The sequence below is a fragment of the Megachile rotundata genome, chromosome 1 (genome assembly GCF_050947335.1).
Source record: "Megachile rotundata isolate GNS110a chromosome 1, iyMegRotu1, whole genome shotgun sequence".
Classification (NCBI taxonomy): domain Eukaryota; kingdom Metazoa; phylum Arthropoda; class Insecta; order Hymenoptera; family Megachilidae; genus Megachile; species Megachile rotundata.
This window is the reverse complement of record NC_134983.1, coordinates 7825584-7846501: the sequence shown is the minus strand read 5'-3', so window position 1 is coordinate 7846501 and position 20918 is coordinate 7825584. Positions and strand designations below refer to the sequence as shown.

Genomic DNA, 20918 nt, shown 5'->3' with positions numbered 1-20918 from the left:
TCTATACGACTATGTAGGATGTGATCACCTATGATTATAGCAGTGAAATCATTAGATCTCCGCATGAATCTAAGCTTAATCTAACTTTAATCATAACTTTTGAACAGGAGGGTACCGACGATTTATATCCCTAACGATCCCTCGAGTTATAAGCTTCTTATTGATGTACCATACTTCCTGCAAGCTATTGTCCTAAATACTTCGGCTAGATTACAATTCTTATATAAGTACATGATTACTAACGAGGTGAAGCTAATAAGATATTATTTAGGAAACTGAAATTTATAGCGTAGCATGATATAGATATAGCAATTAATTAGTGTCTCGATTTCATGTATAATTTATTTTTCGTAAAACATAAAATCTCTGGTATTAACTCTTTCATGCTGAGTACGTATGAAGACATTCATGTAAACTGATTTTTCTGAATCGTTATTGACATAATACATCATTTGTGTAATCTTCATGTGCAAGTATATTGAACTAAATATTTAACAACTAAAGATAATGTTCTCTGAACATACCCATATTGAGGCACTTGTCAAAACGACAGGCTGGGCACTTCTTTCTGGTGGCAACGGTCACTGGACAGCCCGCGCCTCTAAGGCACACATAATTTTTCCGGTTTTGGACGGTGCGTTTAAAGAATCCTTTACATGATTCACACGAGAAGATTCCATAATGGAAACCGCTGATCTTATCACCACAAATTGGACATGGACTATTGATCAGTTGTTGTCTAGTGGAGATACTGGAAGGAGCTGAGGGTATTCGACAGTCTTCTTGATCATCAGGAGCGGTATGTCCTTCAGGGGAGAGTTCAGAACCCGGTGTGGAGGAAGAATAATGATGAGCAATGGACGAGGCTGTTGCTGGCAGATGAAGTGGACTTCCCTGGGCCACCTGGTGCTGATGATGTTGCGGATGTCTTGGTTGTTGGACGGGTGAATGCGTAGGTGGGCTAAGAGAACCGTAGCTGTAACAGCTGCTTGATGCATCCGAATTGTTCCTCGACAGAGAATGCGATAGTGACAACGATAAAGAGGAAGTTGAATTGTTGAAGCTGTGTCGCGAGAGAGAAAGCGACGAAGACGGTACCGGACTTCCTGCTCCTAAAGCAGAATGGCGAGCTGCGTGAGGGCTCTGTGTTGGCGAACTAAATACGCTGTATGCCGAGTGAATTGCGGAATCTGGAGACGGCACCTAATGAAAATATTTAGGAGAAATATTAACAAGTGTTAAATTTATTACATTACTAGTATCACGAGAAGCAAACTTTAACATAATTTTTATCTCTTTACGTTAAATATCAATAAATATTAAGTAACCAAGAGGCGTCATTATGATTTTTGATGACCTTAGCTGACCCATGTTTTTCTATATAGAGTGATGTTCTGAATATCTTTATGAATATTTAAGAAATGAAACTGTCTTACACAGTTTACTTAATTAGTTGAATTTGAAAGTGACTGAATTTAGTTTGTCACCGTACAGTGCTGAAATTCCACACGAAAAAATCACTAATGACACCCCTAAGATGACTGATTCAAGAAAATCTATACACTCTATCAAAGTGATTTCTGTTACCTGTGATCTCGTATGACTATGTTTAGTCAAATGATGTCTAGGATTTAAAACTGGACTGTGATTTGGAGTAGAACTATTGTAACCACCCAGTAGTTTCCCTACGAGAAGAGGCAAATCATTTTGTTGTGTTTGTTCAAGGTTCTCTATGTTGCGTTGTTGTTGTTGTTGCATCTGTTGACCATGTGCCAAAGGTAATCCAGTATCATGAAAAGAACCAAACGCAAATCCAGGACTAGACCTAAAGTCAGGTTCTGGTTTTATAGGAAATTTTTGCTCTATAGGGCCCGGACTCGCACCGCAAACTTGGACACCTTCCATGGATGTGTCCTCATGTGTATCCTACAAAGAAATAATTGCAATCAAACTTGAATCTAGTTTATTCTCTGTTTATGTATGGATCTAGCAATGGCTACGTTCATAATAAACCAGAATTATGAAAACGACAAAATTCTAGAAATTAAAGGACTATATTTTAGTGTGAAATTCAATGTTACCTGATTTGTAATTGTATTGGAAGACATTTCTTGGTCAGACAATTCACCTTCCCATGACATGGGTCTCTCTGGTTGTTGCTGGGAGATATCATTTCCATCGTAACAACCATTTCTATCTTCGGCATCTCCGTCACCTATTTTCTCTCCACCCTGGTTCCCCGGCACGTCTCGTTTCTTCTTCGTACGCAAGTTCACTCCACGAAAATCAATCTTGCTTATTTCTACGTCGCTATCTTCTGCATCGTCATCCGCAGTGTTTTGAGACTGAAGGACATTAACTCCAATGCCAATCCCGATGCTGTGCGAGGCGTTATTGATGCCGATCCCTGTGGTGGATACAACATTCGCATTTCCACAGTCCAATACGGAGCCACAGCTTGAAACTACGGACACTGTGACGCCATTCTGGCCGGTTAGATACTTACAAATGCCTTTGCCTAAAAATTAAAAGTCGAATTTATATCTCAGCATTTTAAGTCGCACTCGTTATATAATTCTATTTTACGTGGCACGCAGACTCTTCATATGAAGTTAGTTTTACTTTTATCTTTTTGTTAGTTTAACTAAAATTAGTGGCGATGAACCTTTTTGCAAGTTTACATAATGCCAAATTCGGATACTTTTAAATTTAGAAATGTTCAAACGAACAGTGGTTTTCTGGCATAATTAATTACCATCGTGTATATCCTGATTGTTCGGTACGTTAATCGTGGTGACAGAAACGTTCTTTCCTGTTTCCGTGGAACGGGCAGCCGTGATCGTACACGAAGGTCCGCTAGGAGTCGAGGAACAGCAACTTGTCGAGGAAGTAGTCGAAGTGGTAGTCGTCAGGGAAGAGGTAGAAATGGTGCAGGAGACAGAGACGGAGGCGGAGCTGTCTGGAGCAGTGGAAGTACTGGATGAGGAGACGGATGCACAGGAGTTCGTTTTCCAGGACTGCGAGGCTGGCCACCAAGCGGGGCCTGGTCCTGGTCCTGGTCCTGGGCCCTCGCTGGGCCCGTTTTGCTCCGACATCCTCAGCTCGTTATTCTGTTACACGCTCGTGACGCGACCCGAAGTCTTTGAACGGTCGCGAAACCTTGCGGCATCCTGGGAAGAACCTCTCTAGCTGCGCGGTTACCAGTCTCCGCGGCCCTTGAGCAAACTGCCAACTTCTTTGGGTCACATCCGCTCGAATTCGAACATAGGGAAAGGCTCTGCCTGGAAATGGATAAAAATTTATTGGAAAATAACTTTTACTTTTAACTCTTTCTATTACCTATCAACTCATTCACAAAATAGATCAAGAAGGGGGTTCTGAATAAAATGTATTACAAGTGGGGGTGCAACAGAGTATGTGACTATTTATTATAAATAGTAAATAAATGAAGATATATTTAACCAATCCATTTATCTGAATTATTTATGAGGTCCAAGAGAAATATGATGCCGAGTCACATTCGACATAGGAGTGCAAAGGGTTAATATGATGCATGGTTTTTCATTTATTTGCAGTTATATGACAATGAGAAATTTAGAACAAGGAGATGGACTGTACAGTAGATGTCAGTAAAATTTTGAAAACAGTGTGTGGAGCACATTTCTTCTTTTTACCATATTTTAGATGATAAGACAAATTCGAAATGCATATTACTAATATTTTAATGTGTTACTTCTGTCGTGGAAGGTAGAATAAAGTGCATTAAATAAAATGCATATTTCTTATGATCTCACGTGGTTACATTGAGTAATTCCTTCAATGTCAAAGATTGTTTACACTGTCTTAAAGTCAACGACAAAATATTTCACATTTCAAGGTGACCTCGATTTCGTCATGAAAATAAACTGTGCTTGAATTATTTTTTTACTGACACATATTGTATGCACCATGCATCTCATGTTCTAAACACTAAATCAAATCATTTGAGCAAAAGATCATGCATCGCGTTACAACTAACACTGAGAAAACAATTTCGAAGTTACTGCATAAGGTGAACGTTCTCATTATGAGTTATTTAATACTGAAATGACTCATAATATTCTTTTACTTAAATTCTGACTTAAAATAGTCAGAATGACCGGTTTACAAGTCCCTTATTTAAAGAAATAATACAGGTTTAAATGTAGGTTAATGTAAGTTTATTCTTGTTTAGTCATTTGTTTATTAATTTTCTTAAGATCGTTTTTAGTTCTAAATAAATTGTATGTCTTATATGGAGGTTTAGCATTATCGTCTTAGCTTATAATATGAAGTCAAACTTGTGACGCACATTGCAGTTTAAATATGAAAAACTTAAATCCTATTTGCTCAAGGATTGAGTTTTCAGTATAACACCGAGTATAATTTGAACAGTTAAAGATTTCTGAAAATGTATATAATCTTCCACAAAATTTTAATCCGAAATGTTATATAGTAATGAACAATTTCAAAATACGGCATAATAATTTTGAAAAGAATATCACTATTCTTGTTTCTACACTGATTCAAAGGTGTACGTTAAGGTAGTAGTGTTGTATAATTTTCAAGCACCCTATATAGTGACCACGGTGAGTGCGCAGTGTCTGGATGATCAGTCAATTCTCGGATTGCAATCAAGCAGAAATCAACCATTAAGCAAAATAAGCACGTGCTTGGGACATCAAGGAAAGACGCCACCACAAAAATTTCCTACTACGGAATTAATTAATCGCACTTTTCGAACTCTCAGGTCTTAAAATTCAAAAATTCCAAAGTCATCTCAAAATAGCTCCAAAGTCCATCTTGGAAATTGCAAGGTTTTAAATTTCTAAAATTCCAAAGTCTTAAAAACCAAAATGTCTCAAAATTGTCTCATTCAAATGTTTTATTCCAATGTCTCATTATACTACAATTTAAAAATTCTAAAACCATGAAGTTTCAAACTTAGAAAACTTCAAAATCTGAAAATTCTAAAATTTTTATAGTCTGAAATCTGACGTTCTAATATCTTGAAATCATAGAATCGTAAGAACCTACAAATTTATAATCCTAAAATTCTGAAACTGTCTGCGTATTTAGAAGTTGAAGTTAAATTGATTTGAAGCAAAATTCATTTAAAAAAAAGCGTAAATATGTATCACAAAACTTTATGAAATACAAGGTGTCATGAGTTAAGTTCAATGCAGAAATCGACAGAAACAGAAAAGATTTTCGAATAAAAGCAGTGATCACGATCGAAGACATATTAGGTTGCAAGAGTTTACCGACCGTCTAGGGAAGCTATGGAAGTGATTGTACACATCCAAGTTCTACTAGTGTGCACAGACGGTCGTCCCGCAAGGCCGGTCCACTTCCGGTCCGGCAAAGCTGAAGGCTTTAATCGACCTTCATGCGGAAACGCAAACGCAAACACGCTGCGTACTCGCACCTTTTGTTTGCAGCTGATCACGCAACACGATATAATGCACCAGACGGAGAAAAACTGGAGCAAAATCGCCTTCTGTATCCGTTACAACTGCTTAATATGTTAACACCGTTAATTATTTCCAGAAGACACTACAAAGGCGTAGCTTAGTACCCGTTAGATAGGAGCTAACGTACTCTGAGACACAGTTTAAACGTACTACATCTTGACATTAGATCTACCTGCACATAATGCACACTTAAAAAACTATAATTAACTATTCCATCTTTTTTGAAAAGATGAACGTTCACTTTCTAAAAGGTGAACAGTAAATGAGAAAGATTGAACTTTAAATAAATGGAGTTAAACGCTGATCAAATGCATCACTGCAATTCTGCAAATTATAATAAACACGATACCATGAATATAATATTTAAAATTAGAAGATTTATGATTAAACATAACCCATGTAATTTATAGACTATAAAATCACGTTACGTGATTTGTGAAAAGTTTACAGGCGCAAAGCAATAAATAGTTTGCGGACCTCGACATAAATGCAAAACGTTTTAACTTTTTTTAAGGAGATAGATTATGAATCTAACATATGTGACTAACATCTTATACAACATATTGTAGGAATTGTGAGGTACGAAGGTAATAGTGCAGGTGTGTGTGCATTATGCAAGCGTTTGTAAATTGCGATTTCGAGAAAAAGTAAAGTTATTTCTTACTTCAGTTTACTGAGTTTGCATACAGTCCACAAGAAGTGAACCGTATAATAAAAGCGAAAGAGTAAAAGTACTGGTTAGAAAAATTGTGAAAAAATTGATTTAAAACTGCAATATTATACGTGTATATAGTAAAATGATTGTGTAAAGAGAACATAAAGAATGTGTTAACACATGGCAGGCTTGATATTTTATTACTAACATCCAGTCGCCAGCTCTGCCATTTTCAAACTATTGCGTTGACCAGATGATTCACGAGAAACAGAACACCTAAATATTTTTGTTAGATTCGAAGATAGTGTTAGAGCAAAAAATTATACTGTTCAAGGAGACAAATACAGTGATTTAAAATAATTTTCTAATTTTCCATGCCTTTTGAAGGTCAATTTTTAACAAGGAAAATGTATTTTTGACTTCGTAAGAGTTATACAATAACATGAAGTTACTTTTCTCTTCATTTAGACAAAGTTTTATTTAGAAAATATTTTTAAAAAGCAAAATGTACTTTTGACTCCATAAGAGTTATACAATAACATGAAGTTACTTTTGTCTTCATTTAGACAAAAGTATTTGTACTTAATATCACATATACTTAATTTTTGTAATTTGAAACAAGGAGTCGGAGATGTGACATTTTTAGGCATTCCGTAAACTCAGTGTTAAAGAAAGTGCTTGGTATTAAAATATCAAGTAATCAAAATTTTGTTTGCTGGCGAAAAAATTTATTTATTAAAGAAATCTCGAATGTTAATCAACAAAATAATTTCCATCATTTTCAAAAGGCAATTGTTCGTGTCCGTTCCTAAAAAAAGTCCTTCGCTTTTTAATTGGAAAACTTTGAAGTCATCGAAGAAATTTTGAATACTAGGTACCCCTAATATACATATAAAACGATAAGTTCCGGTCGAGTCAAAAGTAGCTGGAATTTTCGTGGCGAATTAGTCGCTCGAAGAAGATGAAGAGGATTAAAGAACACGGACATTGAGCATCAGACGATTGTATTGGCACTCTTGAAGGTTCGTAGAGGCCACGACGATGGTAGTTACAACTACGGCTGCGACGCCGATGGTAAGGTCAAGGCCCTCTACAAACGCCCTACCCAACTCCAATGTACCTTCGTGGTCACGTGACGTGACTCAAGGTCTTTTCTCCCTACTCTGACTGGCACACCGGCCATGCCACCCGCCATGCCATCCACCGCGATGCACCAACATCGCTCTTTTTCGTATATTTCAGCAAATGCACAACTTCGACTTCAACTTCTTGCGAAATTCTACTCTTTGTGTACAACAAACCGCTCTTAACTGTTCCTTTATACCGTAGAAAAATCAGGTGTACAGTTAGATGCTTGAGCACACGCTGCAAAGGGATCATTTATTCGATTAAGGAGTCTGTTCGTAAATGAAATTAATCCAGGGGTTCAGCGGACTCTTCAGAAAAGTATTTATTCCAAAAATTAAGAGATGCAGCATATTTTAACGTTTAGGAGATTGTTTTTTCTTGAAACAGAATGGGGAGACAATGAATACTAAACTTGGTTAAAAATGTCAGAATTTTAGATTGATCATTCTACTGTTGGTAGATGAAACAATTTTCATTTCTTGAGGAATTAATTTTCATTTGTTGATGAATTAATTTTTATTTGTTTTATATTTTGGAAATTAGTAGGGCTAAAGTTTGATAGCAGGGAAAGGAAGTTTCTATTATCGCATAGGTTGTTATGACACACGACTTTTATTAACGCAATGTGTAATAGTTACAGAAGATAATATGTTCCATGTTAAGTGAATTTCGATGAAAGAAACTAACCATTTTAAAAACGCTAATTTGGTAAATGTATACAGTTACTGACGGTTCCTAGTCAATGTATACATTCAATGATTTGGTTAATAAACATACGTACAAGAAACGAAATGTATATTTTGCATAGCAAAAGCACACATATACATTTCTAATTTATTAAAAGAAAAAAAATGCATTAATTTTGAAAAACATTTTTGCTAGTAATTATATGAATCATTTAGATACGTAAGATCAAAGATTATTGTATAGAAAGGCACAAGTATTAGAATATTCGTTTTTGTGATACTCGGATTTATTATAAAAAAATCAATCTTAACGTATCAATAAGAATTGATCAATAGGACGTATCATAAGAACGTGTCAATAGAGATTTCATAGTGTTTTTTTATTTCTAAAATTTGTAATACTAAAAGTAGGTCAAGATCGTGAAGATTAATGTAAAAAGTGGATTTCTACTAGTAAGTCTCACATATTATAAAAACGCATAGTCACTAAAGAAACAAACTTGTTATCACCTAAAGTGTAATAATGACAAATCTCATGAAAAAGTCAATGTTTACAAGATGACCATTTAATAGATGTTTTTCGTAACTGAAATAATTACTATGAAAAACTACCATTTGAGTTAAGAAATAATTTTCTAGCTCAGCGTATTTCCGTTTATTTTCAAGAGATTTGTAGTTGATTAAAAGCAGAAAGTTTTTGGTCCACTCTGTAGAGTAGACAGATATAATAGACAACATACTAGAGATCTATGTATTGTATAATAGACACGGTATTGCAGACATACATAATAGACATATACTTTTTTGACGTTACATGCAAGGTATTATTAATGTTCTCTGTGTAAAAGGCAGTAACGTGGGAATACCTATCGATATCTCGTAGACATTCCATTCCATTCCCATTTCATGAGTGTGAAACTCTATCAGAGGAGATAAAACAAATTCCAACAAATTAATTTGTAGTATTACAACTTTAATCAGCTGATATTTGATATATGCAAAGAAAAAGATTTTAATTGGGGCTTCATAGGAATTTTAAATTAATACGTCCACAAAAACTTATACCAATACATGTACGAAAGAGCTTCGCATATTCGTTCACATACAATAGACCGATGCAAAAGGTATTCTACTTTATCGGTTAATCGCACTATCTGAAAATGAATTTTCCGCTTGTCTATCGTGTGATAGAATGTTCGTGTCTCGATAGAAGGTGTAAGCATGGCAGGTGACGCGGAAGAGGGATCGATGACCTTAGGAGTACACGCTGGCTCTATTTTGAGCAGGTCGTATATTGTGCTATAGGCCTCGATCGAGACACGGAATGACCATGAAAGAAATACGGGAAGCCACGTTTATTTTCTTATTATGTTAGTCTCGTCATTATCCACAAAACATGGGTCAAGTGAAACGTCATTTGTCAGACAACACTTTACCAAGATATTCTGTCAAGAAAGTAGATTATGGACTTACTGTCTGACGACACTATTTGCTCAAGTTAAATTATTTAATCCAGTACTAGATTAATTTCTCTAATTAATGTAGAAAGGTTAAGATCTCTAATTGTAGAAAGAAAGATTTGCCATGGCGTAATTTCACGAAATCGGACGTTTATTTTATGATAATACATGTAACGACTTTGTAAAGAATTTGTGTAGTAACAAAAATAACGAAATGTATAGTTGTATATTTCTTAATCGTGCGTCGATCATTAACCTCCTAAGTGTAACGATTCGTCGTTAGACTGATCAATTTTTAGCGCATAATGGTATATTTATTAAAAAATCCTTACTTTTAAATTATTCTGTATGCAAGGTGTTACTTGTAACGCTACTCACAACTTTTCTCCCACTTGCAGTCACCTTACGAAAAAAAGTTTAGAACAATATTTGCAGGGTATGAAGTGCATAATAGATATTAGTAAAGCAAATTTTGAAAACAATTTATTCTGTTGGCAAAGTCAAGGTCACCTTGGGTTTTTTATATAGGAACATACATTTTTTTATTCATAGCTTTAGAGGACATCGAGACGAATTCAAAACACATATTACATGATATTTTTATTAACATGTTACTCGATTTACAGAAGTGGAAGTGTGAAGTAAAAGACCGGAATATTACGTGATGGAAGGCGGCATACATTTTGAACATGTAATTAAATAAAGTGTATTTGTCTTACATTCTAGTCATGTGGTTACATTCAGTAATCTCTTCGGAATCGAATAATGGTTTCACTACCAAAGTCAAAAGCTATGTACTTCACATTTTTTCTTCTGTAAATCGAGTAATATGTTAATAAAAATATTATGTAATATGTGTTTTGAATTCGTCTCGATGTTCTCTAATGCTATGAATAAAAAAAATGTATGTTCCTATTTAAAAAAACCCAAGGTGACCTTGACTTTGCCAAGAGAACAAACTGTTTTCAAAATTTGCTTTACTAATATCTATTGTGCACTTCATAACCTGCAAATATAGTTCTAAACTTTTTTTCGTAAGGTGGCTGCAAGTGGGAGAAAAATTGTGAGTAGTGCTACAGGTAACATCCTGTATTTTCAATAAAAAGATTATACGTCGTGAAATATGTAATAGTTGCCCGTCATCTTATGTTTCTTTTTTAGGTTTTCTATTGACCTTTAAGAGATCTACGGAATGAAATGTCAAATCAGTTATAAAAATTCTTCAATGTTTCGATTGCATCACAGTTTTTGCTGTAGAAAAAACTATGGTATATTGCTGCTGATGGTGGTTTTTTATTATTGCTTATTTAACATAGAAGTTTTGCTATTATCGATGAATAATATCAGTACCTTATTGCTACATCGTTGAGAATTAATATCGTTAATACTAATGGGAATAAATGAACATGTGACTTTGTATATCATTTAAATAAATTTATGTACATCATTCTAATAGACTTATCTCTGTCTAAAGTCTAAATCTAATCTAACTAAACAACATACATAATTCTATCATAAAAATTCTAAAATTAATTCTAATTAATTCTAAAATCAGTTTTTATTCAACCTTCTAACCTAATCGTGCTCAAATAAGCATAATTAGATTTGAATGATAAAATTATATATCAAACTAGGTTAGATTATGATAAGCTTTAGATTTAAATAAGGCTGAGCCAATTAAAATGATAAAATCACGCACTAAATTCTGCTTCGGTCATTCTTATTCAATTGAACGGTTCTTAATGGTATTATCGATAATTATCGATAACAGTACTTCTATCTTGCAGTTGTAAAAAAGTCTGTTCAGTTTTTTAAGTCTTATAAAATAAATAAGTGGTACGTAGGTTAGACTGTGGGTCAACCACTATTTCTAGTTATGGAATGCGCAAAACGAAGATTACTATGATTAATATTTGTTTTTGCTTATGATAAATGTAGTTAAATTTTACTAAACTTTATTTTCAATTTTTAAGTTTTAAAACTTGATAAATGTGACTGATAATAAAAATATTTCTAAATTTCGAAATATTGCTAATCTAAAAAGTTATGACTGTTTCCATAATTTTATACTGTTAATTTAAAATAGCTAAATTTTAATTATCAAATAAAGTATGTTTCATAGAAAGACTTGCATATCGGTAATGTGAAAGGTTGTTTCTATCGAGAACTGTGTACACTTTCTAAAGCGATATTAACGAAGGATAAATGTGTAGACACTTGTTTTCAGTACACACTAGAATGTCTACTAATTTAATGTTAGTCACATTAGGCACACATTTTCTAAAAAAAAAATACTAACATCTGCATTTTCTACAAATAAAAAAGTAACATATATAATTTTCTTTCCAATTAAATTAAAGTAAAGTCATCAATTTAAGTATTCTACAGATTAACAGTTTAAATCAACTGTTAATTAGGAACTCCTTATCGTCTCAATTTATTACGTAACTTTTACGAGATTTATTTCCTTCGTTTTATTTTAAATTTCACACTCGAGGTAACCACAGTTCCGCTATTTATTGCAAAGTTACAACTTTCTTTACAAGAATTCACAATTAAATTTCTTGAATGGTATTCTAACTATGAATCACACTATTACATTGAATGTATAAATTTTACAATTTTAACAAAAATTTATGCAATTTCTCTTTCATTTTTATCGTACTTTACACTTACTTATGTACACACTATTTATAGAACAAATAATATGTATTTAAAAATAGTTTGAGAAAAAATACTATACCGAGACAGAAAACTCGTTTATTTGTTTTAAGTTGCTTTTTATAGCTATTAACACTCTTATGGGTAATGAGAGTTACATATACAATCTTTTTTGTCAAATTTTTTTTACATTTCTGATCTTTCTGACTTGTATACACATGTCAGTAATTGTAAAATTCATTTGGATGCAATCGATTTGACTTTGAAAGAATCATTATTATATTGAATCTGTAATTTTTCGTTTTGAATGAATTTAGATAAAATTAGATAAACTCAGATAAAATTTGATGATCTCAGATGAATTTAGATAATACTAGATGAATATAGATAATTACTAGATGAATTTAGATAATACTAGATGAATGTAGATAATTATTAGATGAATTTAGATAATACTAGATGAATGTAGATCATTATTAGATGAATTTAGATAATACTAGGTGAATGTAGATAATTATTAGATGAATTTAGATAATACTAGATGAATGTAGATCATTATTAGATGAATTTAGATAATACTAGGTGAATGTAGATAATTATTAGATGAATTTAGATAATACTAGATGAATGTAGATCATTATTAGATGAATTTAGATAATACTAGATGAATGTAGATAATTATTAGATGAATTTAGATGGTACTAGATGAATGTAGATAATATTAGATGATACTGGACGAATTTAAATAATATTAGATGAATCGGGATAATATTAGATAAACTTAGATAATTTCAGATAAATTTAGAATTTGAATAAAAGAATTTGAATTTAAGCTTGACCTGGAATTCATAGGAATCTATAAATGAAACCTGTGATTTTAACGTTTGCACAGCATAAAAATGATCAAATTTATTAAAATTGCAAATGTTTAAGAAATAACGAAATTCGTTGCATTTTAAAAAGCTGATATTTGCAGTTACATCAGTGAACAGAAATAAAAAAAAGAAACGTAAGCTAACATTGTTTCGTATTTCATACAATGGATTTTCACGTGTATGCAACAAACAAATATGCGAAGATATTGCATTAGAAGCTTTCCTCGCCACTATGTCACGTACAATACATATGAAAAATACTGGATTCGACGTGGAATCTTTCTCTCTCTGTTTCACTCGAACAGTAGGCGCAGGTTTTCCTTTCACCCGAGCCAATGGTCCCAAGTAACCCTAACTGCGCACATGTTTAATATCTTTTGAACACGGATACGTAACCTGAACACATATTTTCTGTACCTGTGCGAGGTTATGACTGCGTGCCAACATCAAACATTCACGCTCCTTTATCGTTCTAACGCGTGAAAATGTTTTGGCCAACCGCATACTTTCCCCATCGCCGGCGCCCTTTGACTTTTAACTTTGATATTCGGTTTTACGACAAACTTGTAATTCGGGTCATTGTAATCCATGTCTAGAAATTTTTTCGTAGATATGTTAGGAAATTTGACGACATATCGTTTGGAGTAGTCATAACAGAGATACGAATTAGTCTGATGAATAGCGTTTATTGATGTTAATTTTAAATATGCCAAATACGATAACATATTTAACTTCTTTTTTGATAGTTTTTCATGTGTTATCAAATTTGAGATATAACCTATATGAACATAGACAAAAATTTAATAAAATTTTTAAATTATATTTGATAAGCTAGAAATTTCTAATACAGTAAATTTGGAAAGTTTGATATTCTAAATTTGGAGAGCTGGAAATTTTTAAGTTAGTAAATTGGAAAAACTGTATTACAAAAAAATACATTAACCATTCAGATTTTAAAGATATGTTACAAACTCTTACTTTTCTTTTAAATTTTTCTATCTTTCAAAAAACTATAAAATTTACAAAAATGCCTAAAACCACTTCTTATAATTAAAAAAGAAACAAAACAGAAATGTAGCGAACGTGTCAACAATAACATATAATATTTGTCAAGTTGAGAAACCAATTATAAAATTTTATTATAAGTTTAAATTTTTAATGAGACAAGTTTAAATAATGAACTTGTTCCCAATGAAAAAGCACCAATTAAAGAAACATATTCAAAAGCCCAGAATATTATTTCCAATTAAATTTTAAACTTAAGAAGCACACGTAGCATGAATTCCATAAGAAAGATGGAAGCGATTTACTGAGCGACTTCAATAATAAAACCTTAAGAAAACAGCAATATTCCTCGGTAATTTACATCTGCTGATTAACACTAAAACTACCAAAAATCTTACAAAATTTTTTAAAACAATTTTTTTAGAATCTTTACTAATCTTCATGAAGATAAGGAACTAATGTGTATATTATCATTTATTTATTTATTTTTCAACTTCATTTTTAATTTCAGAGTAAGTGTGCATTGCACTCCGGTAGGTTTAGTGTTAGCCAGACAGCTATTCAGTTTCTTATATAGTACTATTTTCCTGCTTATTTAATATCAACGTAGTATTAAAGGATGTGAACTTCCCTATAAAAAAAATATAAACTAATTTGTCAGACCTGTCAGTTATTTTGAATTCGACTATCGCGATTCAATGATCTGAACAGCTACGCAAAAATATCAAGAATGTTTATTTTTCATTTGGTGTGTGCCTCATATGGAGCACTCTGTACGTACACAACGATCGAGGATATTCAGTGGTCTGGTCTGGGTGTCAATTAAAATTATTATAGCCGGTCGAGGAGCATTTTTGAGCAGTATCAAAAACCGGTTCGGTTCGAGATCGGCTGCAACTGGCTGCTACCGTCTCATATACACTACTGCATTTTGTTTTCGCTTGCACCAATGAGATTGAGTCGAAACAACTTTGTAGCGGCAAAGCAGCATTCTCGGCAGAAGATACTTGAAAATGCAGAATATCGAATAGAGTACAAATTATTTTGTTCAGGTATGAACTTTTTAACTGTGGGAAGTCTTGGAGAATATTAACTTAACTAATGCTGAAGTGAATCTTTAGATAAACGATTATGGACGTAACAAATGAGCAATAAGAGCCTGATTGAAAAAGTAATAACGAGGTTGCAAGATCTACACGAGTTGTGTACTTACATATCTACATTTTAAGATTGAAATATTTGCAAACTTAAGTATTTGAGGATTTTTAAATTTTGATATGTGAGGTTTTTGAATATTTAAATGGTCACATTTTGGAATTTCTAAATTTGAATATTTAAATGTTTGAGTGTTTGAAAATTAAAAATTTCTAAGTTGAAAATTTAGCAAGTTTGGAATTCCTAAATTTTTGAATCTTTGAGTTATCAAATTTCTAAATATTTAAACTTTTATTCCTCCACATGTCCAAATTACTAAATTTCCAAATGTTCACATTACCAAATTTTTAAATTTCTACAATTCTAAATCTTTAAATTTCGGACACCAAAGTTTGTCGATCACTGACTTAATTATGAGAGTTTAACTAGCATAAATAATTACCTAGTACTAGTTTAGTAATATCAACCCCTATTAATGTATTACCTCCAGTTCACGCTTTACACACATGTTCATTATATCACTCCCAAAATTACATAACATTTATAAAATTCCGATATTCCAAATACAATACAAATCAGATAAATAAATTTAAAACTTCATTCAATTAAATAAACATTCAATTTCATATATTAAATTGCACCAATAAAAATTGCCCACATAAAGTCATACATATTAATGAAAATAATCTTTTTATTATAACACAAGACATCAACTTCGCGTAGGAAATTTAAAAAGTGGTTGGTATTTTAATACCCAGCCCATATATGCAGGTATCGATCATGAAATGGTGTTTCATTCATGAATCGATTAAATGAAAATCCACCTTAATCTGGATTATCCCATTGAATGTCGTATTTAAAGTCGCACGTTGGATTATTAATGTTTACTTGAGCAACAGTAAAATTAATAACCATTATGGGTACCACATATTTCCTTCGGTTAATTTTATAAAATGCAAGTTGCACCGCAGACGCGATTCAAGTTAAACCTACACGATCTCGCATACCATTCACGATGTATTCATGAAAAGGTGACAGCTTCCTGCTGTTTCAGTTGCTAATGCCTTGTTATCTGCCTTCCCATACTTTTGCTACAAGTAATTGAACACCGATAAGAATTCTGTTTAAGTTATTTAATATTTCTCTTGCAATTTCTTCACAAATTTATCTTTTTCATTAATCTACACACAATAGAGTATTTTTATTATTCTGTTCGCAGTTAGGATATCACAAGGCGTAATATAAATATTTTGAATTCATTAAAAATTCAAAATTGAATTCATTCTTCTTCAAGATTTATGCGTATCTTCAGATTTTGAGATTTCATGGATTCAAATATTGCTGCCATTAACAGTTCGACCACAAAAATGCAAATTTTAGCATTATGCAAAGATACACTGTAAAGATAGCATTTACAAGGTACTAAAGACAATTAATTATTACACACAATCGTTAATTAAAATTATGACATTTGATAACAATAGAAACATGATGTAGACACCTATTGAATAGCAGCAAATTTGGAATTTTTATAGTCGCGTCACTAACAATGGATATGATGAAACCAGATATGAAGACGTTCGCATGTGTCATATATCTCCTATCCTAATGGAACAACTTTTGGCACAAAAATGTATTCATAGTGAATACTGATTGCTCAATTTTAGAAAAAAAATTGGTACACAAGTGGTATTTTGGTTTAAGTGCACGAGTCGGGAAAGTCTTACAACCTCGTTGTCGCTTTTTTTTATTAACATACATGCGCATACGTATGCGGTGAGTCAGTTACGAACGGGTATAAGTTATCTCGTATGAACTATGTGTTCGCAACTTTTCAGAGCTTACGACTCTCGCAATACCTTGAATACACACGAAGTAATGTTGACTTTTTTGTGATCAGATTGTGACACGATTTGGTGACATAGAAGTACCATAAAACATCATGAAGCTTAAGGTTCAAATAAGACTACATGTTTTATATTTTACATACAAAATGGCTGGTAGAGGATTAATTTTAAAACAAAATGTGAAACAATTTGATGACACAAAATTGAAATAGCCTTTACATTATTTTAGATCATTTTACATACATATCAATTTAGAGCTTAATGTCTGTTTAAAATAGACGTTCACACATTTCGTCAATGTACGTATAAGGTACAACTATGAGACGATTCTCTGACAACCAATCAATTTATACTAAGAAAGATGTTGAATCATCCAACAAAAAAGTTCATGAAAGATCTAAAAAAGATCAGAAGAAAAACTCACACAATCATTTGCGTGATCGTGAGTGCGTCGAGCTTCGAATTAACGTATCATACCGACTATCAAATTGTCAATGCTGACACAGGTCATTTCATATGCATTAACCTAATAGCAGGAAAGTATGTGAAGGTAGATATTTTTAATTACCATGAACGTTAGAGATATTGTATACGTTCTCGTGGTGTATCGATCGAGTAAAAGGTTAAATATAAGTAAAAATGTAATTGGAAATTCGAGGAATTCAGAAAAGGTGAATAGAGAAAAGAAATAATAAGAGAAGAAAGAAGGAAGATTGCTGTTGAGTAGCTACAAGCGAGCGAGGTGCGGTCAGGCCAGTACGTCGGGAAAGGTTCATCAATATTCATAAGTCGCACTAGGCCTATCCGCGTCTCAAGGATCCAGGGAGTTTCCAGTACACCCTCCTTCTCCCTGCATCTTTTTTTCTCTTTTCACGTGCGGGGTGTGGAACTGCATATTCGTGAGTAAAGGTATTCATGCTACATACAATTCTGTAATGTGCACGTACGCGCATACACCTATTTACATTACACCCAAGATCATTATATTATCATTTCATATTACTGGTTTCGTGTTGTCTGGTATGCTATGCGAAGATACATTTAAATATACAAGGTGCTTCAGAAATAGGTGACTGAACTTTAGTGATCATCATTATTAGTAAACATAGGTCTAAAATACTTCTTACAACTTCAGCAATGATTAAACTAGTAAACATTCCTACACATCAATGTTTTAGAAACTCCAAAACGGAAATGTTTTAGAAACTTCAGTTTCGAAACGTGTATACTTTTTATTTTTTTGAAGAGGATTTCAACACTGGCACAAGGGATTTCGTATTACAATACGTGTTGTACCAACGCTCTAGGAAAGGTCAGAGACGTTAATTGCTGCTGCGTTTTAAATTTTATCGCATGAAAAAATAGACAAAAGAAGCGCGAAGCACTGTTAGCAATCGAATATTTAGATTCTACTTCGGTAATTTAACTGCTTTGCATAAATGTAATTTATCCATAAACTGTACCTAAAATCTCTTTACTTTACATATTTCCATTAAGTTAATCACGTCAATAATTTTATGACTATGCAGCAGAAAAGCAATTCATGTTATACCTAATATCTTTGACATGCTTATTAAAAATTAATGCATAATATTAAGAATAATGCAGTATAATATAAGAGTGCATAATATAAATAACAAGAAAAAAGAGCAACCGTTTTATGTAACTTTGTGAGCGTCAATGCTTTCGTTAGCACACCCTGTATAGTAAAATAGTGTTTACTCGCTCGTTTACTTATCCACACATTACACACATATCGCGTTGCATGTACACATAGAACAGCTCGAGTATGCACATATAACATAGGTATACACTCTACGATCGTGATAAGATCGAGAAACAGCTTGCGCAATCTTGAGTAGCGATTACCACGAGAGTCAGTGTTGTGGACAGACCCTTCGTTGCCACGCCGCCGGTTTCAGCTGCATGTTGCACTCTGTATCAACATCAACGAAGTATATACCCGTTACCTTGAAAGCTTTAGGGCAGAGACGGGCATCAGAGAAATCTCGCGAAGCAACATGATACATTGTAACCCAAACAAACAAGAGTAGTTTGTTATACGGTAGCCTCTTGTTAACGAGATCGTTAACAATTTGCCGGATCAGTTCTATTCGAAATATGGCGGATGAAGATCAATGAAAGAGGATCGTAAATTAAATCATTAGAAAATAACTTGATGACTACAAAATATTTCTTTGTGCAGCCCTAAATATTTCACCTTCCTTACAAGGTTGTAGTTTCCTTAAACTACTCTTGAAAAACACCTTATTTATCTCATTAGGTATGAATGTTAACAGCCTCGTACTGCAACTAATTCTTGAACAAGTACTATTAAACAAGGACAAGTACTGAAGTCCTTGGACTATTCAGTTTTTAATAGTTAGTGAGACATTACTGATGTTTGAGTTGGTCGAATAACGTGTAGCACTAACCTGGCCTTTTCTAGAGAAAGAAAGTTACCAGCTTGATACTCCACATTTACTGCACATTATGGTTAGATACGATCTTTTGGGAACGAATGTGAAATCGAACATGTGAACTATTTGACTACTTACTAAATAAGTACTAAACTAAATATACCAAATCCTCGATTCATTCGTTCCGAGTTTTCTTGCGAAGAGTATGTCACTGCGAGTCGATCTGCTTTTCAAATATTAGTTCAAAGGAAAATAAAGTTCTACACGTTTAAGAAAATAATATGTGGAGGTTATTTATTCATATGATATTACAGTAAAGCATATTGTGTACATATATAGGCGGAGTCTTGTAAAATGACGATTTTAAGAAACTCAAAATGACTGCAAATCTGTAACATTACTACAAACTCGTAATTCACTGCAAATTCATAAGTCGTAACTGTAAAATATTTTCAAGCTAATGTTACTTCCAGATAAGTGTTGTAATTGACTTGCTGTTTTATCGAGATAGTTCACCTTCAGTTAAATGTCCTAATATTGCCTTTGGTTGCAGTACAAAAATTTTGCATAAAAGAGTATTAAGAGACATGGTGTCCAAAATGAATACTTACCAAGATATCAAAATAAGTTTCAGTTCAAGTCTAAACTGTTGTCCATTACTATCAACATACTTTCGTAATCTGATTACAAGTAAATTATTACAAGTAACTCATTTAAGTATCTCTGTGGCTTACGCACGAATTCTCACACATTTTCAAGTGTCAGCGGTAAACTTCATTTTTCCCAGAATAAATTAATGAAGCGATGTTAAATCTGGCAAACGGGCTGATCAAATAGTGCTACCACCACATCAGCGATTGGGAAACATTCCATTTAATACCTGCTGTGCATGTCGAGCATTATGTGCAACCCATCGTGTTGATACATTCTTAAACGTATTAGAGACGGTACGTCTTTTAATAGACCTGGTAATACGGAAGAGTGGAATATGTTTGATCCATTAATGAAATACGATTCAGTGGTCTGCTGACCAATTATGTCAACCAAACATTGATACTCCGGTGATGGTGGATTTCTTGAAGCTACATTGAGCAGTAGTGCATATTTTTAAAATTTACTTTTCCACGATTTGTAAATATTGATCTGACTATTCACAGATTAATTGTACAAATGCATTTATGTCTTATATCGTTGCAGGAACCATTCACTTTGTCAAAATTTTGTCAAATTTGTCGCAAAATTTATGTTTATCAAGGTCCGTGTAATTTTTGATGTATTGATAAGTGATATGGATGAGATTTCTGAGAAAGAAGAATATTACTCTAACTGATACTGGAATTGCGTGAGATTTATCGAGTACCGATATGTGGATTATGAATAACATACTTCAACAAAAGATGAGTATTCTTTGTATTATACAATTTTATTAAGTTTTTATATATTGAAGAAACCTTCCTTTAGCATTTCACTGTCTTAGAGAAATCGAGTGAAATGGCTCATTTTAGGATATTTAATTTTATATAATATTTTAGCT

At 33.0% G+C, this 20918-nt stretch overlaps 2 protein-coding genes across 18 annotated transcripts in view; one reads left to right on the top strand and one right to left on the bottom strand.

Annotated features, from left to right (window-relative positions):
* Positions 1-20918, top strand: part of LOC105661785 (uncharacterized) — a 351630-nt gene that overhangs the window by 9301 nt on the left and 321411 nt on the right. The window contains exon 3 of one of the 17 annotated variants that reach the window (XR_013039155.1): positions 10583-10645. The exons of the other annotated variants lie outside the window; for them this stretch is intronic. The gene's annotated coding sequence lies outside the window, so the exon portion shown is untranslated. Of the gene's footprint in view, positions 1-10582; positions 10646-20918 lie in introns of those variants that run through there. 17 annotated transcript variants of the gene reach the window in all.
* Hr39 (nuclear hormone receptor FTZ-F1 beta) overlaps positions 1-20918 on the bottom strand; it is a 37280-nt gene that overhangs the window by 7982 nt on the left and 8380 nt on the right. The window contains exons 2-5 of the mRNA XM_003700598.3: positions 2756-3281; positions 2082-2518; positions 1588-1926; positions 525-1203 (exon numbers count right to left, since the gene is read on the bottom strand). Of these exons, the coding sequence (XP_003700646.2) occupies positions 525-1203; positions 1588-1926; positions 2082-2518; positions 2756-3095 (1795 nt within the window). The 5' untranslated portion in view covers positions 3096-3281. The remainder of the gene's footprint in view (positions 1-524; positions 1204-1587; positions 1927-2081; positions 2519-2755; positions 3282-20918) is intronic.